Source organism: Filobasidium floriforme, assembly GCF_021052385.1.
Source record: "Filobasidium floriforme strain CBS 6241 chromosome Unknown HD553scaffold_2, whole genome shotgun sequence".
In the NCBI taxonomy this organism is placed as follows: Eukaryota; Fungi; Basidiomycota; class Tremellomycetes; order Filobasidiales; family Filobasidiaceae; genus Filobasidium; species Filobasidium floriforme.
The window spans coordinates 562,678-590,202 of NW_025763623.1; the positions used below are offsets into that span (position 1 = coordinate 562,678).

Below are 27,525 nucleotides of genomic sequence, written 5' to 3' on the forward strand. Positions count from 1 at the left end.
TACAAGACTTGCAACGGCCGTCAGTGCTTGCCACTTTGTACAGGCCATATCATCGCATTCAGTCATCACAGATCCAAATACCAGGATGATCGGGCGGCGAATTCGTCGATGCCCTGTGATCGAAAGCAGGGTCAAGGACGGAACTTGATCTAATTCGCGTTTCACCTTGTGGGATCACGTGAGTTCGGGTCTCTTAGCGATCAATCGATCAACAATAATATAACAGCAAAGACAAACAAAAGATTCAAAGGAAGGGGGAACGAGCGCGAGGGAAAGGAAACAGTCGGGTTGGGAAGGTTCCTCTCCTTTTTATCACTCGATTCGGGTCTACGCTCGCCTCGTCGACCCGAAGCTCGATCAAGTCTACACATATAACGCAACTCTTAGTCGGCAAGCTCAGCCAACCGCTGATTCCTCTCTGGCGACATCAGGCAGATCGTTTCAGGTGTAAGAAGTTCTTACATGATGTCGACGCAGCGAATCCTCGTCAGCTTGATATTCTTAGCTCTCGGCACTTGCGCCACGGCTCAACGAGTCTGGAAACCTCAAATCGAATACTCTGGAACGACGTTCTTTGATGGGTAACGTACTCCTTCATCTGCGAAACAACATCGCATATATTGATGGGATTGCATTCGACTGCTTCCGATCTCGTGACAGGTGGAGCTTTTTCACAGATCCTGACCCTTCCAACGGGTTAGTCAGGTATAGAGACGGGGATACTGCTTTCGCGAAAGGACTGGCTTTCTGGACCCAAGACGGGACGCCCGGGATTCAGGTAAGCCTAGACCTTTCGGACTACAAGCACTTTGCGTTGAAAGCCAAGATGTGCTGCACGTCAGGCGGATGGGTGGACCACCCTTAATCCGGGGGAACTCAGGGATTCGATCAGGTTACACTCAAAGGCCCTGTTCAACGGTGGTCTCTTCATAGCCGACTTCGCTCTTATGCCATGGGGGTGAGTGTTTTTCTGTTGTCTTGCCGATATCGGGGAGGATGGTGCGGCTGACTTGCAATAATGCTATTGCAGTTGTGGGATTTGGCCGTCTTGTAAGCTGGAATCCCACGATAGGGTAAGGACTGGCGAACTGAGCTCTCGTTGCGAGATACTAGTTTGGACTCTAGGATACGGAGCTGTATGGCCCACTTTGGGGGAGATTGATATTGTCGTGAGCAGTTCACTCTTGTTATACTGATCTTTTCCTGGGTCATGTTGATAAATCTACGAGGGGGATGGGATGGAGCAGGAGGGTGTACAAGATCGGACCAACAAGTGAGTGTGGCTGGGCTTTGGCGTTGTTTAGCTTGATACAAACGAAGCTGACGCGGGGCGCGATATGGCCCTGCGATGTGTTTGCAGTCAAGCGACAATGTCAGTTATCGCTAGCCGATATACATAACAAGAGGATCCTGCTGACCCACGGTGAATGTTGTAGCCACTCGACACCGGGATGTTTCACAAATACCGCACCGGGGATGTACAGTGGGATCACCGGAGTGAGTCAACTAGCTTGCTTTCTGCGACGGCATGGGCATACTCGTACATCTTGTTTCGAGCCGTATTGATTCCGTCTTATGGTCGCAGAACGTGGACTGCGATTCCACCAACGGCAAGTACTCGAGGCGACTGAGACCTTCAAGGTGCATACCCTAGATCGGCACTCCGATGGCTTACTGAACTGAACATAGGCAAAACCGGCTGTGGAATTCTTTCCACTTCGAATGTGACATACGGCGAGCCATTCAATCTGAACGGAGGAGGAGTGTTCGCCATGATTTGGGACGAGCGAGGAATCAGAATGTGTGGGTTTAGTCTCTGCCCCGCTACCGCCAAGCTCTGGGGAGACTTATCGCGATCGCTTTTTGTTGCGATTGTAGGGGAATTTGACCGGAGGAATATACCTGCAGAGTAGGTCATAAGATCCGTCTAGATCGTTGGTATTTCTCTGACCAGTAACATACTGTACAGCATCTCGAACAACGCGCCTACTCCAGGGTCATGGTAAGCCATACTTGAGTCCGTTACAGAAAGTACACAGCTGAATGGTACTTTCTTGCGGAAATAAGGGGCATGCCCATGGCTGCGTACGACGTCTCGACGTGTGATATCAACAAGTACTTTAAGGATAACCAACTCGTTCTGACCGTCAACCTTTGTGGTAAGCCTCCGATTCCCTGCAGCTCATACTGGCAATCCTCATGGAGTGACACGGTTCGCCGCTTTTTTAGGCGATTGGGCAGGCGGAACTTACAGCCGTGAGTAAAGCTGACAGTGGCGATTGCCAGCAGTCTTTGACTGAAAAGGGCTCGATAGAGACCGCTCATTGTCCGGGAACGTGCGCCGAACAGGTCGCTAACCCGGTAAGCCCTCTCCTTCGCCTTGTCTGTAGTCTATGCGCTGATCCGCAATGAGAGTGCCATGATTTCGTGGTCATCCACCAGGCCAATCTCAAGAACACCATCTTCTTGATTAATTCGATCAAGGTCTACCAACTCGCGGGACCCGATGAGATCCCACCGCCGGTCGCCAACATACGCGACGCTTCCAAGAATGCCCAGGGGATGGGCGGGGGTAGGGTTAGCAGCAACGAGACGTCGGTGGGACAAGCGAGCGCTGTGGACAAGGGTCGAGGTGGTGGTCGCGGAGGTGCTGGCGGTGGTGGTGGGGGAAGCAATAACGCGATGGCCGTAAACACACCTTGCAACGGTTTACTTTTGGCAGGCGTGGTCTGTCTAGTGACGGTTTTCTGCACTTAGAGCTGATTCTGCGTCAAGTTTCGGCATTCTTCGAGAAGATGAAGGGTTCACAGAGCTAGCGAGAGGGAATATCCGGGTGTTCTGACTATACATACGGCCTGTCGGCAATGATACATTTCGCACCAAGGCGCAAACATGATAATGACAGTACCCTTGAATGCCTATTCCCCCTCTTATTGCAAGGAACCGACCCTTATCGTTTATTCCTTATCGCTTCGTCTTCTTCTTGCTTCTTCCCTTCTTCCCCCTAGAAGATCCACCTATTGCGCTCTCGTCGGCGGGCTTGCAGCTGGAACACCACCACTTGTCCTTGGGTGCCGTGTTCATCCCGACGCAAGTGAGGTGGAACCATCCTCCATGAGGGCAGTCGTCGTTCTGGTAGGGGAGGAAGAATGAATTACTAGCCAGGATCGGTATGCTGTTGTTACTCGCGAGTCGACTCACCTCGCATCCAATCATCTCCCCAAAACTGACATTATCGCAGTAACAATACCTCGGTTCGTTCGGGTCCACCTTCAAGTCAAAATTCTGCGCCGCCACATGTCCAGCGACAATCGGAATCGGCCCTCTATCATCTTCGTTCGCCCTGCCTGCACCCATCCGACTTTCGGCAAGCCCGACGTTCAACCCATCGATGGCCAGACCGTTTCCGGCGGTCCCATTCAAACCCCTCTCGCGGCCGCCGGAAAAGATGCCCATTGCCTCTTGAGCGTCTCGTCCATCCGCCCGTGTAGCACCAGATGCTCCCAGCCCGGTCGATCCCGTAATCATCTCTGAAGGCAGGGTTCCCTCCTGGATACCCAGGTTCACAGCCGCTTGTTGGACCTGTAGAGCTGCATCCATCGATCGAACGTGTCTGTCGACCTGCCATGCAAGACGATAGAGGTTCGATTGGGCTTCCGAGTCTAGAAGATGGAGAGAATGACTGAGGGCTTACTGTATTATAACATCCAGATGCGATCCCAACCTTCTCGTCCGCTCCCCTCAAGACGTCCCTCGCCAGCTGCCCGATCTGGGGCAACATGTTTGAAGTCAACTTGACCGAGTACAGCCTATTTCCACTCGTCTGTCCATTGCCAGAGATGTCGGTATCAGCCTCGGGGATAGCATCTACATGCCTGGATGGACCGGCAGCGATGTGACCAGGTCCCCCATCGAGCGGCCCTTTTCCCGGTGTTCGGGGCAAGTTATTAGGTGGATCGATATCCATCGCATCCTGTCTTGGAAGTCTCAGGGTAGCGATATCTGGTAAAGGCTGACTCAAGTCCGTCTGAGGGTTCTTGGAAGGGTCACCAGGGAGATGGTCCGCGTTCGGCTGGATGGTCGCTAGGCGAGCATTCGCGTATTGCCGAATCAGTTCGAGAAGCTGGGAAGTTTGACCTGCAGAATAGTCCGTATGTCAGACTCTTTCTAGACGATTTGAGACACAATGCTCGACTTGCGCTGTGTCTGCTCATCGAGCTCTCGTAGCAACGCGAAATTCCGATGGAGTTCGAGCGGCAATTGTTCGACAACTACGAGACATTAAAGCTTCAACTTGGGTACCGCCCACCAGGAAGCCAAGAGCAAATGTAGAGAATGCCTACCTTGGTAGTAGTCCGCACTAAACTCGGCCCATACCGGCTCTTCTTCCTGTTCATCCTCGTCATCTTCGTCCTCACCCTCGCCAACATTTCCATTTTCATTTGCGTTCTGAGTTTGCGCCGCCGTTGATGAGCCCGCTACAGGCTGTTCCACCGATTCCCCGAAGAGCTTTCCTGGGCTGAAACGTATGGCTGCAGAGCCGTGGGGTATCCCGTTAGTCTTGCTTGCCGAGGTGGGACTCTGGTCGTAGGTCGCGTCGGGAGGAAGAGGTCGTTTTCGGGTCCTTCCAGATTTCCGCAACGATGCTGCGGTCGCCTCGTCAGACATGGCAGATGTCGATGTCATTGATCAACGACTATGATTGAGAGGCTTGGTACACCTCGACTGAGGTATCGAGCTTTGTAGGGGTCTGGAGAGCCAAAGGATACGAGTTGGAAAGTACGATGGATGAGCATCGAGGAGGATTCGAGGCCTGGCCTGGCACGCGTCCGGATATGACGAAAGCGCTTTCTCAGCATCCTACCTGGATACCATCCTATGCTTACTACTATCTCTCGACTATATTCACTATATTCGCTGCTCCTTGTACTGCTATTCAGAGCTCAGCATTCGGAAAAGGATAACACAAGCTTGACGTATTCGAAACATGACTTCCCTCGCCAGGTGAGCCGTTCACCATAGCTGGCGACGCAAGGTACTGGCGGCTAACACCGACATTCAGCTGCATCTTCTGCAAGATCATCAAGGGTAGGTCCCGCACATCTCCTCTACTACTAGGCCCCTTCGATTGACATGAGGAATCGCTTGCCTGGTCTTGATCTCAGGCGAAATCCCTTGGTAAGCTTTTGGTCCAGCGATATGAGCCTGAATTGAGAGCCAGGCCCTTAACCTACCGGCTATTCCCGCCTGTTCAGCTTCAAACTGCTCGAATCCGAGACGGCTCTCGCATTCATGGATGTTGGACCTATCGCCAAGGGCCGTGAGTTGCATGAGTTGTCTCTACAATCCAGCGTGACTTGATGGCTGAACCGGTAGGCTGCCATGATCCACGTGTTCTCAAACGTTCGGCAGACTGCCTCGTCATCCCTAAATGTAAGCGGGTCTCGAGACTGCCCGGTTGGTCGAAATGTTCCGATAGTGGTCAACCTGCCAACCTGGACCGCGCATCTGTATAGACCATTGCAGGACTATCACCGACCTCCCGGATGAGGAGATGAAGGATATCCTACCCTTTGCCAAACGCTTGGCGAAAGCCACCGTGAGTCCCTTAACACCCATAGCACGCCGTTCTGAAATCGCCATTCACCTTGTCTGAATCCATCATCCCTGTCTGCCTCACGCCGTCTGTCTCGTCTGTCAACTCAGGGCGCCGAACACTACAACCTGTTGCAAAACAACGGCCGATGGGCTCACCAAGAGGTCGATCATGTTCACTTCCATGTGATCCCCAAGCCCGCTCAGAACGATTCGGCGGGTCTGGGTATAACTTGGCCTGGACAAGGGGTGAGTGCACATAACATGGAATCATACCGGATGCGTCTTCCAAGCATGCGATCCTGATGTCAAACGGTGGGCTTCATGACAGCTCGGTATGGATGATATCAAGAAGACTTTCGAGGAGATCAAGGGCAAATTGGAGTGATTCTCGAGTAGGTAGGAAATATATTCACCGATTTGGCTTGTCGGCATGATATACACGAGTGTCATGATGGGCCATCTGAATCTAAAGATACAACGAAGGCGAAAAGATGATGCTATTCGTCCTCTCGAGCATCTTCAGGGACTCTTCGAACGTCTTTTCGAGACTGTCACTTCCGATCACTCGAGCGGCAGCAGCCATCTGTCGCAACAGTTCTCCCAACCGACGGAAGCATCGAATGAGCGACCCTGTAACGGAGAAAAAGTCAACGGCTGCTGCGTCTGTCACGATGAGATGCTGCTAGCGAACTCGGCACGAACCTTCGAACACGTCACACATCTTGCACAATTCCGCAAAACTGGCTCCATTGCACCATCTGAACACTGCCTCGCTCAGTTCAGGTTTGAACGAGTTGACGTATTCGTCCGGTACGATCGGTAATCTCGACTCGACCGAGATCTGAGCGATGGTTTTGGCTTGTTCTCGCAGCGTTCTAAAAGCGGCTTGAACTTCATTGGGAAGCTTGGGCTTGGTCTCGCTCTGCAACACGAGTTGGAATATGGTCAGTAACTGAACTTGACCCAAACGTTCCCAAGAGACAATCAGGATTCTCACCTTCTCATCGAACACGAAGCAAACCAACACGGCAGCACATTGAGCGGGCGTCAAGTCGTTAAAGGCGCCGCTAAAAATCATCTCGGTAAGGAGCAGTTCGTCTCCGGTACTGATCTCGCACGCGACCCTAGCCTTCTCGCTGAGGACGTCGTCGGCCGAGGTGAAGCCCAATCGTCGCAAGACTCGTTGCCTATTCTTTAACTCTTCCAACTGAAGTACGTTCTGCACCTGCGTAATCTTTCTCTTTACGGCTCGGATAGTGCTCTTGAGATCGACATAGTCGGAGTATTCGTTGTAGAGCCGTTCGAGGTCGGGTGATTTGGCGATGTCCAGAGCTTGCAACTTCTGCTCGTAACTTGCAATGCGCTGGAAGTACCGGTCTACATCAGCACTGCACATGCAAACGCCGGTTGCCAGACAGATCTTACTTTCACTAGCTTTTTGAATCCTTCATCCTTGATCCCCATGTTGGCGACGGGGTCGAGGACGGGCACCTTTCCACCTCTCTGGGTAAGCAGCATCTTGATCCGCGCGTAGGCTTCCTGACGGGGTTGTAACATTCGAAGATCTCGCCCGATGTGAGTCCTGACCACCGAGAAGCTTTCGATGCAGCTCAATAGGACTGGCACGATCACTGGCTCCCCAGGCCCGTCCCCAGCTGGTTGTATGGTTTGAATGGCGCTACCGGATTTGTCCCGGGAATCCACTCGAGCGTTGGCGGCACAGTTGAGTAGGACAAAGACGATGTGCTCGTCAGAAGCCTTGACGTCAGCCGGTTTGCTTGGCGCTCCGCGAACCATGGGCCAATGACGACGCTCGGATTGCAGGACGATCCCCCATCCAAAGTCACGCTTTCCATCGACCACCCGCACAACTCGACCGCTCTGCAAGAACGGTAGCGCGTAGCTGGGTTCCGTGATCACGGCCTGATAATCGCCCCGTTGTTTGATGAGACTGTCTCGGATTTCATGGTATTCCTCGATCTCGTCGCGCCTATCGATCTTGACTGCCTTTTCCTTCTTTTGTAGGTCGCGAAGCTCTGACGATGATGACGACGGGTTCAGTGGCAGACAAGCAGACTTCGTTGCCATGCAAATGCTCACCATCCTCAAGGACCGGGATATTTGCAGTGTTCTGGAATTGGTAGAAACACCTTTCCAACATGTATTCCGGGCTGACACCTTCTACTCGCATCAAGTTCAGAATCATGTTGTAACCGAGGTGGAATGCAGAGTCCAGTCGATCGGCTTGTCCCTTGACCATGCCCTTGGCTGCTTCTGGCTCGAGCTTTTGTTCGCACATCATGATGACGATCCCTCGAGCGTCCAGTCCACGACGTCCCGCTCGTCCTGACATCTGGATGTATTCCTGTCAAACGATGGCGAATTTAGCGTCAAATCAAGTCGTGCTCAGGTTCAGGCGCGACTTACTCCTCCTGAAAGATGCCTGAACTCCTTGCCATCGAACTTTTGTACCGAAGTGAAGACGACGGTCTTGGCAGGCATGTTCAACCCGATCGAGAAAGTCTCGGTAGCAAAGAGGACCTTGATGAGACCCTCCTGGAAGAGAATCTCGATGACCTCTTTGAGTAAAGGCAGGAGTCCTCCATGATGGACACCGATACCACGCCTGAGCAAGGGCAAGATGTGACCGATTTGGGGCAGCTGCTTGTCCTCGTCGTTGAGTCCGCCCAGCGCGTTGTTGAAGATGTTTTCGACGGAGAGCGACTCTTCTTCCTTATTCATGTTGATCTTGGACATTTGCATTGCGAGGGACTCGCACTCTCGTTTGGAGAAGGCAAAGACGATGACGGGGTTGAGGTTCTTAAGCATGATCATTTTGACCAGCTTGTAAATGTCGGAAGCCTCGCCTGGATGTGAAGATTCGATCATTAATCACCACTCGGTTTGATTTGCCTGAAACAAAAGTATCCACCTTGTGGCTTCCCCTTTCTGGTCTTTCCTTGCCTGCCCTTGCCTCCATTAGGGTTTGCTGGATCCTCACCGCTGCGCGCAGCGAGCGACCCCATCGCCTTTTGGAAGTTGTCCTCCCTAAACGTGCTCTTCTCGTCGACTACCAGGTACATCCCGTCTCCTCCTTCCGGGAACATGTAATGTTGAAGCGGCGTCGGTCGGAAATCGGTATACACAACGTGACAAGGCTGATTGTGGAGCTTGGCGATCCATTCGGCGAATTGCATACTGTTGGGAATGGTGGCAGAAAGGAAGACGTAGCGAACGGAATGTGGCAGCAGGATAATGGTTTCCTCCCACACGACTCCTCGATCTGAATAGATAGATTCGTTGATTTGGTCTCTACCATCAAGGTCGGCTCAAGGACTGGAGAACTTACCCTTGTCACGCATGTAATGGATCTCATCAAAGACGACCCAAGCAACCTCTCGCATGACTTCCGAACCTCGGTAAAGCATGGACCTCAAAATCTATCAACAGGCGGTTAGCCTCAAGCAAGGGAGCTTATCTAGATTGGCATAGCTCAAAAGACCTACTTCGGTAGTCATGACAAGACACGATGCCGATGGGTTGATCGTCACGTCTCCCGTCATCAGACCGACATCACCAAACTCTGCTTGCAATTCTCGGTATTTTTGGTTGGACAGTGCCTAAGGATCGATTCTGCATCAGTACAGCATAATAGCTCGGGGTTGTGACGTGCAACTGACTTTGATCGGACTAGTATATACGACTCGCTTCTTCTCATTCAAACAGGTGGCGATAGCATACTCGGCAACGACAGTCTTTCCAGCACTGGTATGCGCTGATACCAAGACGCTCTCATTTCGTTCGATTGAATTGACGGCGACACGCTGAAAAGGGTCCAACGTGAATTTGTAACTTCGAGCTGGCGGATCTTTTGGAATATGCGTCGAGATAGGGACGTAAGGGTAATCAGGGGGTAGTGCGACCTGGTATACGCAAATGAGTTAGCTTGTTATCTTGTGCAATCACGATGTCAATCGGAGAGAAGACTAACTTGATGCCTGACTTGGTGGACAAGCCTCATCTTCTCTCCTTCTTCCACTTTAGCGAAACCGCTAGTCGCGGCGACTTCTCTCTCTGCCTCTTGCTCGAAGTCATCCGTCACCACTGGCATGGGTTTGCTAGACTCCGATGGCAATTCAACATCAATCGATGCGTCTCCGACGTTGCCGTTGCTCTGCTCCACGTCCTCCATCGTCTGATCTCCCGCATTTGAACCTCCTGTACCTCGTTCTAATGCTTCCATCGGGTCGACATCGGTCGTCTGCACTTTGGCCTTCTTCCTCTCGGATGGTCCATCTTCGGTTACACTCGCCTGAGAGGCGGCTTCTTGGGAATCCGACCTGGCTCGTCGCTTTCCTGCAGCTTTGCTCGAGCTCGTTCCCTGGGGAATAACGGTCTTGGATTTCTTGACCTTTTTGGTCTTGTTCAGCATGCTGAACATGTCGTCGTCCATTTTGAGGCAGCGCTCTCGCTATGACGACAGTCCGTGTGGACTGCGAGGTGAACGAGAGTCTGCTACTACTTATCGAGTTTAATCTAGGAGCCACAGGGAAGTCCAAATCGAAGCCTGATGATGAAATTATGGGGATGAAAACAGTTGTCGAGAGGCGAGAAGAGCAAGATACCGCTGGCCGTTGGGTCGCCATCGAAAGAATTCGTCCTCGACCTTTCGACGCAACTTCCGATCGGAAGCAAAGCTTTGCTCTTGGATTATTACGTACGTTGTTACAGGCGAGCTCACACACAGCTCATGCAGCTCACAGTGATCACAGTATCGAGTTCTGTCTCTCTCATGCATGCAGGGTATATTATATATTACAGTCGACACGTATCCTATGCAAATCGTCACCTAATCATCTCGCATGGATGCGAGTTCGTTCGTTGCTTATCATAAATGGCAGGAAAGATGTGCGTTTTGGATCTCGGCCTCCTCAAGCCGATCGAGATCCTCCCCCTCTTCCTGACCCTGATCCTCGTCCCCGTCCTCGTCCTCTGCCTCTGCCTCTTCCTGTCCCTCTTCGGACTTCATGTCATCGTGCCTCGTCGTCTCAGCTAGGGTAGTTACGACGAGCTGGTTCGGTTGTGGGATGTATGGCGGTTGTGCCAGATACGGGGGTGGCGGGACCAGCCACCCATTCTCCGCTGAGAACGCTCCTCCCTCGATCAGCCTCGGGCCCTCGCTCAAGCTAAGATCCGACCACGGAATATAGTGCATGGCACCTAGTGGTTCGGAAACGCTACCGATGGTGATGGGTAGCATGCAGTGTGAAAGTTGTGTGGCATGTCGGTTGAGATCCCTGAAGCGCGCCGCATCCAAGGGCAACAGACGGTTTAGTGGCAGGTCTACCGGAAGAGGTTCCGCGAGAGGACCCGCATCCGGCAAACGACCGATCTGTACAAAGACGTAGAATTGGTTGCCCGCCGCGACAGACCTGAATGGTCCTGGCTGAGGCACTTCGCCTGAATAGGTCGAGTAACCAAATGGCCAGTTGCCATCGACGGCCAAGGGAAGGCATGTACCAGAGATCCTGGTAGGTTCTTGTCCAGAGATCTCAAAGATACCTATGCGAGCGCCGCTAACGAGGTTTTCATGAAGTTCGTTAACGGGGTCCTTGGGGTCACTGTCTTGCAGGGTGACGTGTTGATATCGTTTAATCCCGACCCTGATAAACATCCTCGCCTTGGCGGATTCGACTCGAACCGGAGTCAGCAAGAGCTCGATGGGAACCACTTGAGTTGGGGAGAAGGTGGTGCAAGGGCTGTCACAGTGCGGTATTGTTCAGCGATTGCTATCGATTCGAAGCTGGGCCAAACTTACAGAGTAGGCTCAAAGGCCCATTCCTCTCGCACATCCGAGCAATCCGTCAGGACTTTCCCCTCCCATTCCAAGCCGCAGCGATGCCACTCAAGAGTCGAAACCCGGTGCAGTGTCAAAGGGTTGTCCGGTAGGGTAGTAGGTAGCAGGGTGAACGGAGCATGAGAGAGACCCAAAAGCATCCTTTCATGGCGCTTCCTGGGATTCTCGATGGAGAGAGTTGCCGTGAAACGGTAGCTGATTGAGAAACGCCCATCCGGGGTTTCGAAAGAGGGAGGTAACCGGTTGACCGGTATCTGCACCGTCAACGGAAGGTTGTATGATCCGCCGGGAAGACATTTCTGAGGATCGGCCTGACCAGGCAGCAATGGAGAGGGACAGGCGCGAAGCGTCGAAATCGCGTCCTGAGACCAGAGGGATAACCCGTCCGCCAAAGAGACAGAGACTTGGATGATGTGTCTCTCGCCGTATGCGAGGCGTAAAGTACCCGTCAAGGTCAGGTGTAGTTGAGGTCGAAGATCGTAAGGGATGGTAGAGTTCCAATCGACACTCAGACGGAGAAGGGTAGGGATCCCGGTCCCAGCCTAGAGTTTGATGATATGGTCAGTAAAGGTTGGGGGGATGGACAGCCAAGCGAGTGAACTTACGTAGAATGCAGCTGGTATGTCGGTCATTCCGTTGGTCCGCGAGAATCCCAATTGTAAAGTTGTCGCAGGTAGAGGGATAGCAGGGGAAGAGGCAACGAGGGTCTGAGCTTCAAGATCTGTCGTTGAGCCAAATCATTTTAGTCCCAAATGAACTGTGGTTTCCGGCCGGCATACCCATCACTCACTCCGAAGCCGGGGTCGGCGCAACGAATCATTTTGGCATCGCGGCCAACCAGTAAGAACTCTGCCAGCAGAAGCCGCTCGTCTTCTCCAAAGAGGTACTCGCCAGCCAGTCTGGATCGAACGGTTTGCAGTCGGTACATTCGGCTCGTCTTCTTCGCTATAGACCCGACGTTGTATCCGCCCATCAGGACAGATTCGCTCTTGTTCTTCGCCCTCATCATCAGCTTCTCCATGATAGTCCTCCTTGTCACGTTCATCATCCGAATATTGGGCGTGGGCGTCATGAGAGCCATCGAACCCACGGTCGAGGGCGCGCACAGCTTCGGCGGGACCTGTCCCGCGCCTAGGAACCATGAGAGGGCGGTGCTGATGCTGATGAAGATCTTGCTGATGCGATGTCGACTGAGTCTGGTGGTCATGACCATCATACGTCCTCTTTCTCTTTCTCGGCCTATCCCGGTCGACGAGCGTCATGGCACGAGCTCGACGCTTCCTCACGACTTGTGGGCGAGGTCGGGTCGGTACTGCTGCTCCTGACGATTCGGACTCGACATCGGCTTCGCGCGGGTTTCGTCTTTCATCGACGAGGGATCCCTCTGAAGTAGAAAGAGCGAGGCCGTCCATTGAAGAGAGGACGTCGAAGAAGTACGGGCAGTTTGAAGTCGGGTTCGCCATGGTTCAAGCAGCAAGAGGCGAAAGCTTTCCCGTCTAGCGTCGGATTCGGTGAGGTCAAGCGTTGAACGTCGTAGGCCCTTATAACGAGTTCGGGAAACGGATGTAATCTGTGGGGGTCTGATCGTGTAATCGTTGGGATCCAGACTTGATTGCTTGCGGCTCGAGAGGCCAAGAGGGGTTTATATGGTTTTGATGGCAACGGCAAAGTTGGGAGTCTGTGAGGGCTAAGAGCGGAAAACGAAAGGCTAGCAAGGGACACACTAGCCTGGGACTGATGGATGGATCTTTATTGAATATGTGGATTGATCCGGGGTATCTCCTGGGTGCCGGAGTTGCGAGGGAGGCATCAGATGGATCGATGATGATGAGTTTGGGCTCTCGGAAGAAATTGATAGCCAGATCAAAAAACCTCCACAGCCAGGCTCCTTCGAGGATGCGAGGATGAGTCCTTTTGTGTCGTGTCTTGGACGTCTTGGTAGATCCCGATCGGCACCGGTCTCTTTGAGGAGTCATCATCGTCGAGGATACGAGGGTTTCCTTTGCACCCGAGACGGTGAACATCTGATCACCATCATGGCCGCCATCGCGTATTTCGGTATTGTCTTGTTGGTGGATCAACAAAGGGCAGCAGATTGAAGGCCGATTGTCACGCAACCCATGTTCTCCTTGCGAGTTCCCGGCAGACGTCAGTGATTAGTGATGGGCCACCAGTCCACTGTTGATGACATCGTGAATCAATGGCCGGGGATCGCGGGGAGCACGCATGCGAGTTTGTGGTGTTTCAATCGAGATCTCATTGCGGGGTAGATGCGACCTCCTGTTGTCTTGCATGTCTCGTCTGCGTGTTGTTCGACCGCAGCGGCCGACATGAACCGTGACGTCGCCAGATCGGAAGAATCACGAAAAAAAGCCCTTGTGTTCGCCTACCCCGATCACAAGGATGATTGCCGGACGGGGGAAGAAGACGAGCGGTTCCCGAACGTCGATCGCTCGAAAACAAAAACGCATGGCTAGCGGCGCTGCGGCGTCTTGTGTTGTGTTGTCCTTGGCCTGCCCCGATCGAACCGGGTATTCGCCCCACCTGCCAGCCAACCGGGTCAGCCACCGGGGGTCGAGGCTTCCTCGCTTCTCGATCGCACATGATCCCGAACTCGTCTCTCGGGTCTCGGGGTCAGATCTCTCCACAGCTGTGACCACAGGCCGAGGTCGAGAACGGAGGCAGACGAGATTGGTCTCGGTTCCCGGTAACAATCGGGCAGCGGGTGCAAACAAGATCATTTCGCACAAGTTTTTCGTATGTGACGTGGAATTTATTGGAAACGATCCGGTCCGAGACCACCTGCCACCTGCCACCTGAATGCCTGACGAGCTGACAATGGACCGTAGTACAGTCGGAAGGGCGACGAACCAGCTGAATGACTGCAAACCACATGTCGCATGATTGTATAACACATGATATACCTGATGCGAACATGTCGACGATCAAGCCTTCGTAAACTCGGCGAGTCGACCTTTCTCCAGAATCTCGCCTTCGACCAACCGCCCGACCTCCTTTCCCTGTTCAACATGTCGGTGCAGCGATAAATCTTCACCTCATTCCACACCTCGTTATCACACTTGCGACTGTTCACTCACCTCCATCAGCTTGAGGATGGTCGGTACGTTGTGCACGTTCCACCTGACCCTGGCTGGGTTCTCGGGGCTTCTCCATTCGGGTCTCTGTCCGACCCAAAATACGATCCCTTTGGGACTCTCCGGGGCAGAGAAGAACGCCTTGACGGGCTCCTGAACATCTCTACAGTCCGGGCACCATAGCTTTCCGGTGGACGGATCGGGGTCCGAGTAAAAGATCAGGTAGACCGGTTGGTCAGACGATGGCGAGGAGATGCTCGAGAGAAGCTGGGGGTAGCTGTGACTCGCGGAGTTCGGTTTGTTAGCCGTGGTGTAAGCTGGATACGCAACGCTTGACCTACGGAGTCTCAAATAGGGGCATATCGATTCGAAATATAGTCTTTGGCCTAGATGTGGGTGTTCGGACAGGTCAGAACAGGCCGACGATAGAAGCAAATTCAAGATTTCGTCTCAGCGGGGTACGACCCGTGATGACGAACCGCTTCCGCTGGCAGTGCGCGCATCGCCGTGGCCATAACTCAATCGTAACTGGGAGAAATTGGGACGCGGCTGTTACAGGCTGCGGACCGTTCATGACAACACACTGCAAAAGCTTCGTCTATATTGTACGTATCGGTCATGGGCGTCGATATTTTGAATCAGTACGATTCATAGCAGGTGACAGAGATTCCCATCATGCTGTTAGGCTGCATGAAGTCTCCGTCAAATCTGAGTCAGCTCTGCGACTGTGTATCGGCGTACCAATCAACATGGACACGGGCTACTCGGTGATCGTTCCAAGCTTGGGTTTGTCGTTGGTCGAGATCTTGTCCCCCTTGTCACTCTCGCCAGTCGGTCAAATTTTCGTTTCGAGATCCTGCTTGATCAAGATTGTCCTCTCTGGCAACGAATCTCCCATGGCGATGCTTTCGGGAGACTGTTCAAGTGTCATACGATTAGATTTGCCCAGCGTCCAAGTTTCAGTTTGACAGTTCATTACTCGCCGTTTCGCTGACCCATCGATCCGAGACATCCAGACACTCAGTCACGAGGTTGACGGTTCGGCTCAGCATGAATTCGTGCATGGTAATCACAGCTCCGATGAATTTTTTCGGTTCGACTTGCCAATCACCCCCAGTCAGCTTGAAGTAATTCTAGGGAAGCCCGAAGCTGCTTAATCGTGCCGCTCTTCTCCCTCGCCAGGCGCACGACACTCACGAAACTTGGGGTTTCCAACGAAGTCGCCAAGTTCAGGACGACCGCGTCGATGCGCCATTCTTTCCCGGCAATAGACATCCCAAGCGTCACGATTCTGCTCGGCTCGTCCGACACCGAAGTGCCGCCGCACTTCTTCGCTTCAAGAACGAGATCGATCAACTTTCCAGACTAAGCATATTCGCTACTGTCAGCGTGCAAAGAGGTATGCAATGCACCAAGAACATGATGGAAATCGACTCACGACAGCAACTCCCGCGTTGACATTCTGATTCACAGCCACGAGAATGGTGGAGGGCGTCCATTTGAGTTCGTACCAGGAGACAGGGTAGTTCCCTTGAGCCTCGACTTGAGAGGACGGACAGAAACAAACCTATTCGGCAATGAGAACACAGATGTTAATGGATCGAATACAACCTTCTCAACAGCTTTCCCGCATATCCACTCACCTCGAGGAGATTGGGATAGTTATTCAATCTCCTCATCATCGAAAGCGAAAGGAGTTCGGATGCGCGGGCAACCGAGATGCCATTCGGGATGTTCATACGTACCTCGCTGAGAAAGGCGTTGGAGTACAGGTTCTCACAGAGTCGTCTCAATGGCGAGTCGGTCCCGTGATTCTCCTGATCGATAGCGAGCGAGAAACAAGTGTCGACCGTAGGCATCGATAGATCTCTGAAATTGTTGTCGATGAGGACCTTGGGAGCACGGTTCCAGGACCCAGGGCTTGTGACTTCGTAGGTCTTCCATCCGTTGGGGTTCAGATCCAGAGCTCCGGGCTCGATGATGTTGATGAGGACTCGGTGCATCACGTGGTGGAGTTGCCATTCCTTACGGTTGTAAGACCCAGCATCCCAGGCATTGCCGATGGATTCCAGATCGTATAGGACAGGATTTTGAGAGGTCTTGTCGAGAGGAAGCCGTTCGAGGTATTTGCGGGCAGTTGCTACGAGCGCCTACAGGGCAAACAGTGCGGACGTGGCGATCAGGTGTGAGAATCATTTCTAACGCTCTGGTATCACAGAGCTCACATCATCGGTAAAGAGCCCGTGCAAGCCGAATAGGCTTAGCCCAGTAACGGAAGGCTGTATGGACATGATTCCGTTGCGTAGAAGCTGCCTCTGGAACCTATTATGGTTCTTGTCGCCAGCACTGACGTAGGATCGTTTCGATTTCGAAGTCATACTGGAAGTTCCGTCGTCGTCGCAGTAGTCGTCGTCTTCGATTCGATAGCGTTCGTCAGCAGAGCTGATCACCTGCACGGCCTGGTCAGGAGGTTGTGCAGCTAGACGTCGTATCCAGCCCGTCGTCGAAATGTCCTGGTCGACATGGACCTGTGTCATGGGTTCGGTCATGACGAAAGTAGAGAGGAGGTTCGAGCAGAAGTTGAAGTGGGTTTGATGATCGGGCTGGTGTACGCTGTCAGCTGGCGGTCCGCCTATAACATTATCACCCAACCAATAATAATGTGATCATGTGTCGTCTCGATCTTGCCAGAAGGCTTAGCCTCTGTTTTTGCTCTTGTCGAGGAGTCGATTCGCGATTCGAAGTGTTACAAGCGGTCATCAAGAACTGATCTGATCTTACGGGCTGGGGTTACAGGTGGAAATAATAATGCAAGGCTCGCCAAGGAGCTAGTAATTGAGTAGTCTCGATATTTTGAAGCCGGTCGGTCTTGTTTGATACCGCTCAACATCGCGCTAGTAGTTACAAGCGCGACTAGCGCAGATTGATCGTTCTGCTGTTGCACTAAGGAGAGCGGCGCCCGACGAGGGGGCAATACTAAGCCGCAAGGGGGCGACATCAGAGCGGCACGGTACCATGTTAGTGTTTCAGACACTCCTGCATCGTGGTCACCTGACCTTTCGCGACTGCCGCCGACACGGCGTCGGAAGAGACTTCCAGCCTAGATTGAAAGCCATTGCAAAGGGGCACATCATCCGGCAAGTGAGCATGACCCTACTTACCGGTGCATACCCAGTCCTTGTCAAGGGTATACCGAGCATATAACCCAGACCATTCCGCTGCTGTGGACTGAACTGCCTTTCTGGCGTACAGATACCACGATCAAACAACAAATTACAGACGCCAAATGAAGTTGTTCATCTTCCTCTCCTCCCTCCTTGCCATCGCCACCGCCGCGCCTCTGGTGGACAGAGCACTCCCTCCCTCGCTCGACCCTTTCTACGATCCTCCTTCGGGCTGGGAATCTCAACCAGTCGGCTCGATCCTGAAGACTCGCTCAGTGGTCACCGCGACGGCTTCCATCGTTGCCAACTTGGCCATCGATGGAACTCAGCTGCTGTATCGGACCGCTGGCCCTGCTGGCGAGGCTCTCAGTACCGTAGTGACCATCTTGAGACCGGCAGGGGCCAAGAAAGACAGATTATTGGCTTATACGTTTGCCGAGGATTCGAATGCTCGAAAATGCGCTCCTTCATACAATCGTCAGTCCCGGCACGAGTGTACTTCATGCTAGATCGCTCACAAGCTGACACAGGAGGACGCCTTAGTGCAATTTGCCTCCGTGCCGACCAACTTGATCACCACCGTCGAAAATTTCCTTGTGCAGGCTGCCCTGGCCCAGGGCTGGACGGTCACCGTACCCGACTATCAGGGACCCAATTCGGCGTTCATCGCCGGTCAGTTGGAAGGACGGGCGGTCTTGGACGGTATTCGAGCTACTCTCAAGTATCCCAACTTGAACTTGAACAACCCGAAAATCGCGGTTTGGGTGGGTGCTCGTGAAGTTTGGTATGTCTGCTGCGGGGTCCCTGCTGATCCGCTCATTTTCTCTTATCAGGGTTACTCTGGTGGAGCCGCCGCCGCAGGATGGAGTATGTCCAAGATTACAGCTTCTTGAACGATGTACGGGAACTAAGACGATTGTGCACAGCCGGAGCTCTTCAGCCCTCCTATGCGCCCGAGTTGAATATGATTGGGGTAGCCCAAGGTGGCACTCCAGCGTACCTGCCAGGAACCGCCCGCTTCATTGTAAGCTTTCTGGTCTGGACTTTCAGGCGATCACTTCGTCATCTCGAACTGACGATTTCCGTCATCTAGGACGGAACCGCTCTGGCCGGTTGTAAGCGTCCCCATCTCCTTGTTGCCACCTGTAATCTTCACCAGTCTCGGCCGAGCCTGACAACCCTTCGAATTCAACGATAGTGGCTTTCGGTGCCCTAGCAGGCATGGGATCGGCTTATCCTGCTTTCGAAACCAGGATCCAAGAACTTCTCACTTCCCAGGGAAAACAGGAAATCGTCCGCGTACGCGAAAGATGCGCCACAGACAACATTTTTGCCTATGCCGGCCAGAAAATCCTCGAGACGTATGTGACCACCGGTACGGCCGCACTTGACGATCCCATCATCAAGGTGAGGCCTGATCGCCGTACTGTACATGGATGAAACTGGATCTTTCCGTCTGCGTGTTATAGCCCATCCTCGATCAGCAAACGATGGGGGCCCCTTCGACGCCTCGGGTCCCAGTCTACGTCTACCACGCTGCCAACGACGATGTAGTCCCCTACGCCGATGTGCCCGGCATGGTGGATTCCTGGTGCAACGACGGTGCGACGGTAGAATTCGTCACAGACGTCGCACCGTCAACTAACCATTTCGCCATGGAAATACTCCACTTCCCCGCTGTCCTCGACTGGCTAAAGGGCAGGTTCGACGGAACCATTAACCCGAGCGGTTGCTCTCGCAAGGAGATCTCTCAAAGTCTGCTCGGGTCCACCACGCTTGCCGAATCTGTCGGTGGCAACAGCGCCGCTGCTGCGGTCAACGCCGCCAACGCCGCGTTGCAAGCGAGTCCCCTTGCATAGCGGCTATGATATCAATGCAACGCATGAAGATGATGAGCAGATATAATCAGGTTTCAAATCCCAATCGAAATGTATACGTTTCAAGCTATGGGTATTAAGATTGGTGATGAAACGCCGAACAATCCGAAATAGCCAATCATCTACCGTCCAAACGTTCCTTGAGGATCTCGACCCTCCCCTTGATCCCGATTCGCGTCTCCCCGCAAACCTCGACGAGCAGGTCGACCTGACGTTTGAGCCTCTTATTGGACTGCAGCTTCGGTTGAATGACGGTCCGGTGTTGAGCCAACCGTTCGTTGAACATGGAGTACGTCCGAAGATCCCTTGCGAAAGTATACGTCTGGACAACATCGGCACATCGAGTAAGGCTCGAGCCGTGCACAACCCGTTCACAAAGGCATCATTTCCGACTCACAGGCAATGCTTCGAGCCCGCCCGGCACGATCTCGCTCAACACGGTCCAACCTGCCATCAAAACTAGATCCATCGTCGAATTCGCCACATACTCCTCGACGCCCAACCCGCCTTCTTTGCCGCTCCGCAGTGGTACGTTCTTGAGCTCTTTGGTGCAGAAGGAGGAGATGAGCGATTCGGCCTTGTGGACGGGTCCTTGTCTGAAAGGCAGCGGCTCTGTGTCCGAGGGAGCTCTCCGTCTTGTCGCTTTCACTAGGCCAGCCTCTTCCGCCAATGGAGACTGAGAGTGATCGACCTCGACGGGAAGGACGGTGGTACCCGGTTGGACTTCCCACGTTCTCAACCAGAGTGCGACTTCGTGGACGGCCTTGTGGATCCAGATGTCTCCTTCGGACATGATCAGGACTTGCAGGTAAGAGGACAAGAGGGAAGAGTCGAACGCTGGGAGGAGAGAATTGTCAATGGCCATCTTGAGCTACAAGGCGAGGGTGCAGCGGTTCATCCAGGTTCAGTGCTGCTTCCAAGTGGTTAGTAGACGGAGTGGTCTTACATTTACCCTCAACGCTCTCAAGACAGAAATGGTTTCTCGTTTAGAAAAATCCTCGTCGTCCAGATGATTAACGTATCTGACACAGACCCATCCAGTCAGCCGGGCCCTACGAATCACGGCACAGTAAGCTTACCTCGAAAGGGCTCCGCATAGCAAGATGACGATATCTAGAAGACCCGTACGATCATTTGGTCAGTTGCGTGATACCAACATCGTTCAAGTAGAGCGAAAGCACATACGTGCCTTTGTGCGATTGCCCTATTCGGGAAGCGTAGATGATGGGAAACTCTCCTGCGTTCTTTTGCAGCAACAGAGGGAACGCATGGTCTCTTTTAAGATCGCGGCATCAGATTTCCTGTGCGACTCAGGCGGTGAAACATCAACAGCTCACCTGACTCGGGCGATATAACTGCGCAGCCGCCTAAAATCAGTCCCTTTCCGCAGCATGTCTCTACCTGCCTATATTCGTAAACTCACTTGAGATCCTTCTTGTCGATCGCAGCATACAGTTCGTAAGCCTGAGGAGGCCTGTCGAACGGTTTCGTCTTTCCGTCTCTCGTGTCCGGACCCCCACCCTTGTCCTTGCCCTTGCGTCGACCGGCGATCAGATTGGTCCAGGTGCCTTGCGATTCTTTGAGCTCGCGCCGTTTCTCTTTGCGCTCTTCTTCAGCGAGAGCTTCGGCTAGAGCTCGCTCCCGCTCAGCCTCGACAGACTGTCTGGCCAGTTCAAGGGATGAAGATCGGACGGCCTCTTCTTCCAAGACATGGGATGATGGCAAGGCATGTGCTAATGTAGGTCCACGGGGAAGGAGGGCGTGTCGAGGTGCGTGTGAGCGGGAGGAAGACGCTTCGGGCGATGCCGGGGCGTGAGGGTCGTCGGCAAGATGCCTCAAGATGAACTCGTTGTTGTAGCTCATGGTGTAAAGTGTGAGAGAGTATATACAACACTCGTTGACTCGCTCTCTCACTCACGAGTGATCCCTCGAGGATCAAGATGACCTGCTGCAGGAGATGGTCTTCGGAAGCAGAAATATACTTCCGGTCTGATGATTTGCTTCCGTAAACCTTACTTCTGCTGGTCGATCGACAATCGAAAGTCGTCGCAACCATATGAGTACGAGCGATCGAGCAAACAAAGTACCGGTGCTGACCCCTGACAACCATCCCTGAACTGGTTCGGGACCGCCGACGTATAGAAACCCTTCTAGTTACTACCCATACTCCGACTGTCCATCGAATGACCACCTCCCGACCCGTTTCGCCGGCCCTGTCGACCTCCTCCACATCATCGTCGTTGGACATTCTCAAATCGTTTGCCGTTCCGATCCGAGAACCGACCGCTCCGGAGAGCGAAGTCACCATCGAAGTGACCGGGTTAGAAAAGGGTGTAAAACTTGCGGTAGATGCTGGACCCGGGTGCGGAGGGATCGCGTGGCCTGCTGGAGAGGTAAGCAACTCCGAGACTGTTTCTTAGCGATTCCAGGGCAACTCTATGTGGTCCACGCTGTTGATGCAAACTTTCCGTCCTCCTGCCTTGATGTTTGAATCATTAGGTGCTCAGCAACTACCTGGCATACAGACACGGTCTAGAACCAGATAAGCTCCGGGACAAGACCGTCATCGAGTTGGGAAGCGGGACGGGGTTGGTAGGATTGGTCGTCGGTCTGCTTGAACCGTCCGCCCGGATATGGATCACCGATCAAGAGTGCGTTCGCGTTGTCCCCATCCCCGTTGCCCTCGATTTGATCCGTCATACCGTGCTTATAATGCCAACATGCAACATGTTTTCTCCCTCTACAGACCATTACTACCTCTCATGAAAGAAAACGTCCTCCTAAACTTTCCCACCACCGCCTCCCCACCCGTACACGTCTCTGAGCTTGACTGGGGAACCACCCCGCCTTCTTCGTTGCCCTCCAGCCCGGACATCATCTTAGCGGCCGACTGTGTATACTTTGAACCGGCTTTCCCTCTACTTGTAGAGACGTTATGCGGACTATGTCCGATAGGGGAAGATAGGGAGGTCTTGTTCTGCTGGAAGAAGCGAAGAAAGGTCAGTAGTCGCCATGGACTTGGCCATCGCTTGAAATATGCAAGAGTTTCCGAACTAACGTCATCTGATTCGTTTCACATCGTTTCAAATTTGGCGACACACATTACAGGCCGACATGCGCTTCTTCAAGATGCTCAAGAAGCACTTCTCGTCGTCTCCCGTTGAAGACGACCGGCCGGGAGAACGGGAACGGTACGAGCGGGAGGGAGTCAAGCTGATGAGGCTCGTTAGGATCAAGTGAGTATCGTACCCTTTGTCGTATCGAGAAAAAAACGCCCTCTAGGGATTGGGAGAAACCGAGAAAGGGAGGAAGATGGATGAGACTCCACGGAGGTCGGGATTATATTGTACGACGAGTAGAGTTGTAGTGGCCAGATACACCAATCGTATACCCGCCTGACCTGATCGCTCAGCGATCGCCTGTCGATGATGTTTTGCGGACGTCTAGCTCGAGCTCGAAGACTTGGCTATTGGATTTTGTGCTTGACCTGTCCAAGTTCCTCCCCACGAAAGCCAACAGCGTGGGACTAGAGGTGACTGGTGGGAATCACAGCGAGACGACTTCCGGGTGTCGATTGCTACCCTTCTGATCTCAACCATAAACGCTACCCATCTCGCCTAAGTTTGCATGAAGCGGGTCACGATGTCAAGACATACATGAAAGCTTGAACGTTTCCTAGGTAAAGTCAGAGAATGAGATCTCTTGTGGAGTTCATCAATACGATGTAAACATGCATAAACCTCGCGTAGCCTTTTCTTCCGGGTATTGGCGAGGCTACCGCATCGTATCGGTATATCCCTTCTATGTTAAGTACAATTCCCTCGAATGAGAGAAGCTTGATCTAAGCCGTCACACGCTCGACCACCTCATCATGTCGAACGTCCCGATCCTCCGTAAATTCCAGTTGTCGTAATGCAACATCCACCTTGTCAGCCCTCTTCTGCCGTCGAACGACCATCTCTTGAACGCCCTTCAGTCCTGCTAGACCGACACCTTCCACCTGCCCGAGGAGCCGTTCGAGATCTCCACCCAGGTCCTCCTCGAGACCTTCTTCAACGCGACTCCAATCTTGCCAAAACTTCTTCTGCGCTTTAGCCCAAAGACCCACTCCCCATCGTACGCTCGCTAGTGAGCCCAATAGACCCGCCGCGAGACCCGTCGAGTGAGTAATCAGTTCGAGAGGCACGGCAGTCGTCCAGGCCGCCGAAGAGAAGAGGAAGGATAGCGAGATTGTCGTCCACGTCATCTTGTGAGCACGAGCCTGTAGCATGGGTACTGAAAACCGTAAGAGTTGATTCCGGCGAGCAAGAACAGGGTTCAGGAGCGAAGTTGGTGTTATGTCGTTTTCAAATGCCAGTCGTTGTAGCCGGTTGAGGAACAGAGGCGAGTGGTAAGGGTGGGCGGTGTTGGGAGCCCTTTGCGCGGAGGTTTCAGGCGAGAAATTCGACAAAACATCGAACATTTTTGCGTTTAGGTTCTTCTGAATAGCCTGAAGTCGCCCGGCTTCGAAAGCCAGCTAGAATTTGGAACAAAAGCCGTCAGAAGATATCGCGACCAATAAGATATCCCGGATTCAACTTACCTTTTGTGTCAATTCTACTGCCCATCGTTCCTCGACCTCCCTGCCAACCTCCTCGGCCACCATGTCTACCCTCCAACTCATGACTTTCCACCACACGAGCCTCTTCCGCAAGACCTCTTCAACGCCCCTTTTGGCCCTATCCATCTCCTCTTTGATCGCCTCGCCGGACGTAAAGGTATCTCGGCGGAGCTCCTGCCTCTTCCGGGAGAGGAGGTCCGCATGTTGAGCGCAGAGAGCCTCAATCTCGCGGGTCTCATCCAGCACGTCCGCCAAGTTCCGCAGAATGTACCTCGACGCCGACTCGGCGAGCCAAGCGTATGTACCCTCATACACTCCTCCCGATATGTCCGCACGCTCCCGTACAGCTCTAATATCACCAAGAAGACCGGCAGAGACTGCTCCGAGGTTGCTCTCGAGGTATTCTTCCCTGAACTTGGCAAAGGCGTGTTCTGACGAGTTCAGCGCAATGGTTTCTCCAACCGTCAGCGTCGATCTTAATGCATCCATCGAGCGGAGCGCTTTATGCGTGGACAGGAAGACGATCTTTTCCTGCGCCGCCTTCTCTGCCAGACCGAAAGCCGACCTCGACGACCGCAATTGATCCTCCAAAAGTTTCCTGGTAACCCGTCTAGCCTGCTCCTGATCCAGACTTGCACCAACATCCCTCAACCCGTTCGATTCGATCTCCCCGTTGACGATGAAGTAGACGTCGGGTTTGCCTAACAAGTCCGAAAGGATCGCTGTGATCTCGGGAGTGTCGAGAAGTCGGACGGGATCTAGGACGAGGAGGACAACATCACTCTCAAGTAGGGTAGATATAGCACGAGAAGTATCACGAGCTGTCGTAGCAAGAAAAGCGACAGCATAAACGAGCTGTTCGAGGACTCGTCCAGGACGGCCTAATCGCAGGCTTACTGGTCACCTCGTGAACGTCCACAGCGGCGTCTCTAAGCCAAGGTGAATCGACCACTAGACCGTTGACATCTCTTCCCACGCTGTCTCCATAACTATGTATTTGTAAGACATGAGCAAGGTTTGATGGTATGGCTTCGGCTGCAAGCGGGAAGGTAACCAACCTGGTCACAAAGGTTTCCCCAATTTCCTCGTTCGCCCTGTCCAAAATGGCTTTTCGTGCTTCATCCGACTGTGTCAGAGGGTCGGCGAGAAGAGTGGTAACAACTGTACGGAACCCGGATTCCGGGGACCCGTACACTGTGATCTCAAGGAACAGGGATAGAAACGAAGTCAAGGGTTTCGAGTCAGATCATTTCTTTTATGAGCGGTACCACCTTGATAAGCTCACCCGCGAGTCGTCCTTTTCTACTCAATCCCGATCCAAGCTCCTCTAAAGCAGACTCTATCCGTCTGCTCCACTCCGGGTTACCTCCGATTTCGCCCTCCAGGAGCTCGAGCGTATCGGCCAGTCGCGCTGCCGTTTGCTGCATAGACAATGGCAATGGCCGACGAGGCACATCTGAGAGAGCATCTGTGTTCCCTGGCGTGACTACATCCTTCACAAGTACAGCTTGAAGACCATGACCGTTGGAGGTGGCGGAGGTGGTTGTGATCTTTCTGGACCATGCCGAGCTGGACACTGTCGGTAGGTCCACCGCTGCTCGTCGAGCATGCTTCTGCCCCTTGAGAGTGGCGCTTTTCAGGATACGCCGTCCAGCAACTCTGGAGGCCGGGATGAGTGCCGACATGAATGGCAATCAATGACCAGGGGACACCTCTGTGGAGACGGTTTGACTGGCGAGGATGGGAGGATGAATGAATCAAGACCAAGTATCGGAGGTCTTTCGGAGGAAGCCAGGCTAGGCTCTTGCGACTCCGAGGTGGAAACAAGAGCGAAGGCGACCTCTTGAGATTTTGGAGACAGCTTGCTGCTTTCCATGATCGTCGTCGCTCATGAGCGCTCTCCAACTTGATCTCGTCGGTTTCCTTCTCGACTTCAGGACAAGCATCACACTGTATCAATAGGTTTCCAAAGAACTAGGGATCAATTCACCCGAGATGCCCATCAATCAGCCTTCGGCGTCGATCAAGTGGGTTCGAGACCGTGACGGATGGAGCCTAGATATACTCTGACGTCACTCTCAAATCAGGTTGACGAATGTCAGTATCGTGAGGATGAAGAAGGGTGGGAAACGATTCGAGGTGAGTCCGGACGTATGGTGGTGATGGATCCGTCGTTATGCTCATTCCTCGGATGTGGCAGATCGCATGCTACAAAAACAAGGTCGGCGAATACCGCTCAGGCGTGTGAGTGCGACAGGCCAGATAACGATACTTTCGCCGCTGAACGGGGCCATCACTATGTTCTGTCATTCGTAGAGAAAAGGATGTCGACGAGGTCTTGCAGATCTCTCAAGTCTTTACCAACGTCTCCAAAGGTCAAGCGGCGCCCACCGCTGACCTGATGAAGGCGTTCAACACGACCGACACGCAAGAGATCGTCAAGCAGATCTTAACAAAGGGCGAATTGCAGGTCGGTGAAAAGGAACGAGAAGCCAAGCTCGGGAACCTGTGGAAAGAGGTTGCTGGAATGGTCGCCGAGCGCGTAGTGGACCCCTCGACGAAACGGCCATATAGCGTTAGCTTGATCGAAAAGGCCATGAGCGAGATTCACTTCAATGTCAAGGCGGACAAGCCTGCAAAGTCTCAGGTGAGCACCAGCGCCTTGTACTGTGTCGACTTTCGTACCCATTGTTGCTGACGAATATGATTCACCTTCTTTCACAGGCACTAGAATGTATCAAGGCGCTCATGCAGTCTTCACCGCTTCCGGTTCAAAAGGCCGAGATGAAGGTCCGGATCACCATGCCTCCGAAGGATGGGAAACGCCTTGCCGAACAGGTCCGTGGGCTGAGCAGTCAGGGTGGGATCGAGGAGGACGAGATGAGCGCAGAAGAATGGGAAGTCGTGAGTGTCGACCCATGTCCCCAAGGTCGAGATCATTTTCTTTTGTGCTCAACGTTTCCTCTCCATCGATCGTACGACACTCAGATCATGAGGATCCCACCGGAGAACTTCCGACTCTTGACGGATTTGATGGAGAAGGAGACGAAGGGGAAAGGTCGAGTAGAGTCGATGGGTTTTGCAGTCGTTGCCAAGGAGGAAAAATTCGAATAGAGGGAGACTTTGAACCGGCCATTCACGTGCCATCGTGTTGTATCCCTATCTTGTCTTATCTTGCCTTGCCTTGTGCATGATTCATGCTCTTTTGATGATGCCTAGAGCTCGAGGAAAACACAATGCAGAAGAGCTTATCGTCGAATGATCCCGCGAGTGGATGCCGGGCTAGATGTCCCGAGCCTAGCTGGATGCAGCCTTAAAACCGGATTTCCACGAA

General features: G+C 53.1%; 11 protein-coding genes across 11 annotated transcripts; 5 read left to right on the plus strand and 6 right to left on the minus strand.

The window, feature by feature from the left end:
* The first annotated feature begins 340 nt into the window (after window positions 1–340).
* Window positions 341–3,043, plus strand: HD553DRAFT_96117 (concanavalin A-like lectin/glucanase domain-containing protein). Its single transcript, XM_046184628.1, has 16 exons — window positions 341–581; window positions 661–778; window positions 843–958; window positions 1,031–1,050; window positions 1,114–1,169; window positions 1,248–1,273; window positions 1,361–1,372; window positions 1,437–1,497; window positions 1,586–1,610; window positions 1,690–1,803; window positions 1,879–1,909; window positions 1,970–2,002; window positions 2,068–2,159; window positions 2,230–2,256; window positions 2,315–2,361; window positions 2,443–3,043. Exons 1-16 carry the CDS (start codon window positions 463–465, stop codon window positions 2,755–2,757), a joined length of 1,212 nt encoding a protein of 403 aa, XP_046039596.1. The 5' UTR covers window positions 341–462; the 3' UTR covers window positions 2,758–3,043.
* On the minus strand, window positions 2,965–4,668 carry HD553DRAFT_267356 (uncharacterized protein; the record flags this gene model as incomplete). The annotated part of the gene is made up of 5 exons (XM_046177518.1): window positions 2,965–3,132; window positions 3,202–3,621; window positions 3,695–4,123; window positions 4,186–4,271; window positions 4,344–4,668. 5 exons carry the CDS (start codon window positions 4,666–4,668, stop codon window positions 2,965–2,967), a joined length of 1,428 nt encoding a protein of 475 aa, XP_046039597.1.
* A 319-nt stretch (window positions 4,669–4,987) lies between these two features.
* Window positions 4,988–5,983, plus strand: HD553DRAFT_338868 (HIT-like domain-containing protein; the record flags this gene model as incomplete). Its single annotated transcript, XM_046182383.1, has 8 exons — window positions 4,988–5,004; window positions 5,063–5,088; window positions 5,166–5,178; window positions 5,256–5,320; window positions 5,413–5,433; window positions 5,517–5,599; window positions 5,707–5,844; window positions 5,927–5,983. The coding sequence occupies 8 exons, from the start codon at window positions 4,988–4,990 to the stop codon at window positions 5,981–5,983; spliced, it is 420 nt and encodes a 139-aa protein (XP_046039598.1).
* HD553DRAFT_291685 (rRNA-processing arch domain-containing protein) lies at window positions 5,707–10,186 on the minus strand. The gene is made up of 12 exons (XM_046178383.1): window positions 9,590–10,186; window positions 9,279–9,521; window positions 9,105–9,218; window positions 8,948–9,038; window positions 8,531–8,881; window positions 8,026–8,465; window positions 7,699–7,963; window positions 7,024–7,634; window positions 6,596–6,961; window positions 6,301–6,520; window positions 5,927–6,228; window positions 5,707–5,844 (listed from the first exon to the last, which is right to left on the minus strand). The coding sequence occupies exons 1-11, from the start codon at window positions 10,049–10,051 to the stop codon at window positions 6,065–6,067; spliced, it is 3,327 nt and encodes a 1,108-aa protein (XP_046039599.1). The 5' UTR covers window positions 10,052–10,186; the 3' UTR covers window positions 5,707–5,844; window positions 5,927–6,064.
* A 300-nt stretch (window positions 10,187–10,486) lies between these two features.
* Window positions 10,487–12,918, minus strand: HD553DRAFT_338870 (uncharacterized protein; the record flags this gene model as incomplete). Its single annotated transcript, XM_046182384.1, has 4 exons — window positions 10,487–11,357; window positions 11,417–11,997; window positions 12,061–12,176; window positions 12,246–12,918. The coding sequence occupies 4 exons, from the start codon at window positions 12,916–12,918 to the stop codon at window positions 10,487–10,489; spliced, it is 2,241 nt and encodes a 746-aa protein (XP_046039600.1).
* A 1,482-nt stretch (window positions 12,919–14,400) lies between these two features.
* Window positions 14,401–14,911, minus strand: HD553DRAFT_338871 (uncharacterized protein; the record flags this gene model as incomplete). The annotated part of the gene is made up of 3 exons (XM_046182385.1): window positions 14,401–14,475; window positions 14,554–14,827; window positions 14,892–14,911. 3 exons carry the CDS (start codon window positions 14,909–14,911, stop codon window positions 14,401–14,403), a joined length of 369 nt encoding a protein of 122 aa, XP_046039601.1.
* A 2,821-nt stretch (window positions 14,912–17,732) lies between these two features.
* Window positions 17,733–19,773, plus strand: HD553DRAFT_96320 (secretory lipase-domain-containing protein). The gene is made up of 7 exons (XM_046184630.1): window positions 17,733–18,191; window positions 18,258–18,478; window positions 18,548–18,581; window positions 18,641–18,738; window positions 18,808–18,829; window positions 18,913–19,121; window positions 19,184–19,773. The coding sequence occupies exons 1-7, from the start codon at window positions 17,837–17,839 to the stop codon at window positions 19,571–19,573; spliced, it is 1,329 nt and encodes a 442-aa protein (XP_046039602.1). The 5' UTR covers window positions 17,733–17,836; the 3' UTR covers window positions 19,574–19,773.
* HD553DRAFT_96280 (uncharacterized protein) lies at window positions 19,642–21,555 on the minus strand. The gene is made up of 7 exons (XM_046184629.1): window positions 21,015–21,555; window positions 20,929–20,946; window positions 20,781–20,866; window positions 20,671–20,704; window positions 20,538–20,613; window positions 19,989–20,462; window positions 19,642–19,913 (listed from the first exon to the last, which is right to left on the minus strand). Exons 1-7 carry the CDS (start codon window positions 21,452–21,454, stop codon window positions 19,710–19,712), a joined length of 1,332 nt encoding a protein of 443 aa, XP_046039603.1. The 5' UTR covers window positions 21,455–21,555; the 3' UTR covers window positions 19,642–19,709.
* Window positions 21,556–21,670: 115 nt separating this feature from the next.
* Window positions 21,671–22,990, plus strand: HD553DRAFT_280019 (putative methyltransferase-domain-containing protein). Its single transcript, XM_046178098.1, has 4 exons — window positions 21,671–21,984; window positions 22,091–22,242; window positions 22,338–22,590; window positions 22,700–22,990. The coding sequence occupies exons 1-4, from the start codon at window positions 21,775–21,777 to the stop codon at window positions 22,829–22,831; spliced, it is 747 nt and encodes a 248-aa protein (XP_046039604.1). The 5' UTR covers window positions 21,671–21,774; the 3' UTR covers window positions 22,832–22,990.
* A 311-nt stretch (window positions 22,991–23,301) lies between these two features.
* HD553DRAFT_304256 (uncharacterized protein) lies at window positions 23,302–26,098 on the minus strand. The gene is made up of 5 exons (XM_046178978.1): window positions 25,477–26,098; window positions 25,250–25,385; window positions 25,089–25,180; window positions 24,174–25,012; window positions 23,302–24,107 (listed from the first exon to the last, which is right to left on the minus strand). The coding sequence occupies exons 1-5, from the start codon at window positions 25,874–25,876 to the stop codon at window positions 23,433–23,435; spliced, it is 2,142 nt and encodes a 713-aa protein (XP_046039605.1). The 5' UTR covers window positions 25,877–26,098; the 3' UTR covers window positions 23,302–23,432.
* HD553DRAFT_304259 (Shwachman-Bodian-diamond syndrome protein) lies at window positions 26,099–27,450 on the plus strand. Its single transcript, XM_046178979.1, has 6 exons — window positions 26,099–26,218; window positions 26,279–26,330; window positions 26,392–26,435; window positions 26,508–26,838; window positions 26,916–27,095; window positions 27,180–27,450. Exons 1-6 carry the CDS (start codon window positions 26,187–26,189, stop codon window positions 27,303–27,305), a joined length of 765 nt encoding a protein of 254 aa, XP_046039606.1. The 5' UTR covers window positions 26,099–26,186; the 3' UTR covers window positions 27,306–27,450.
* The last annotated feature ends 75 nt before the right edge of the window (window positions 27,451–27,525 follow it).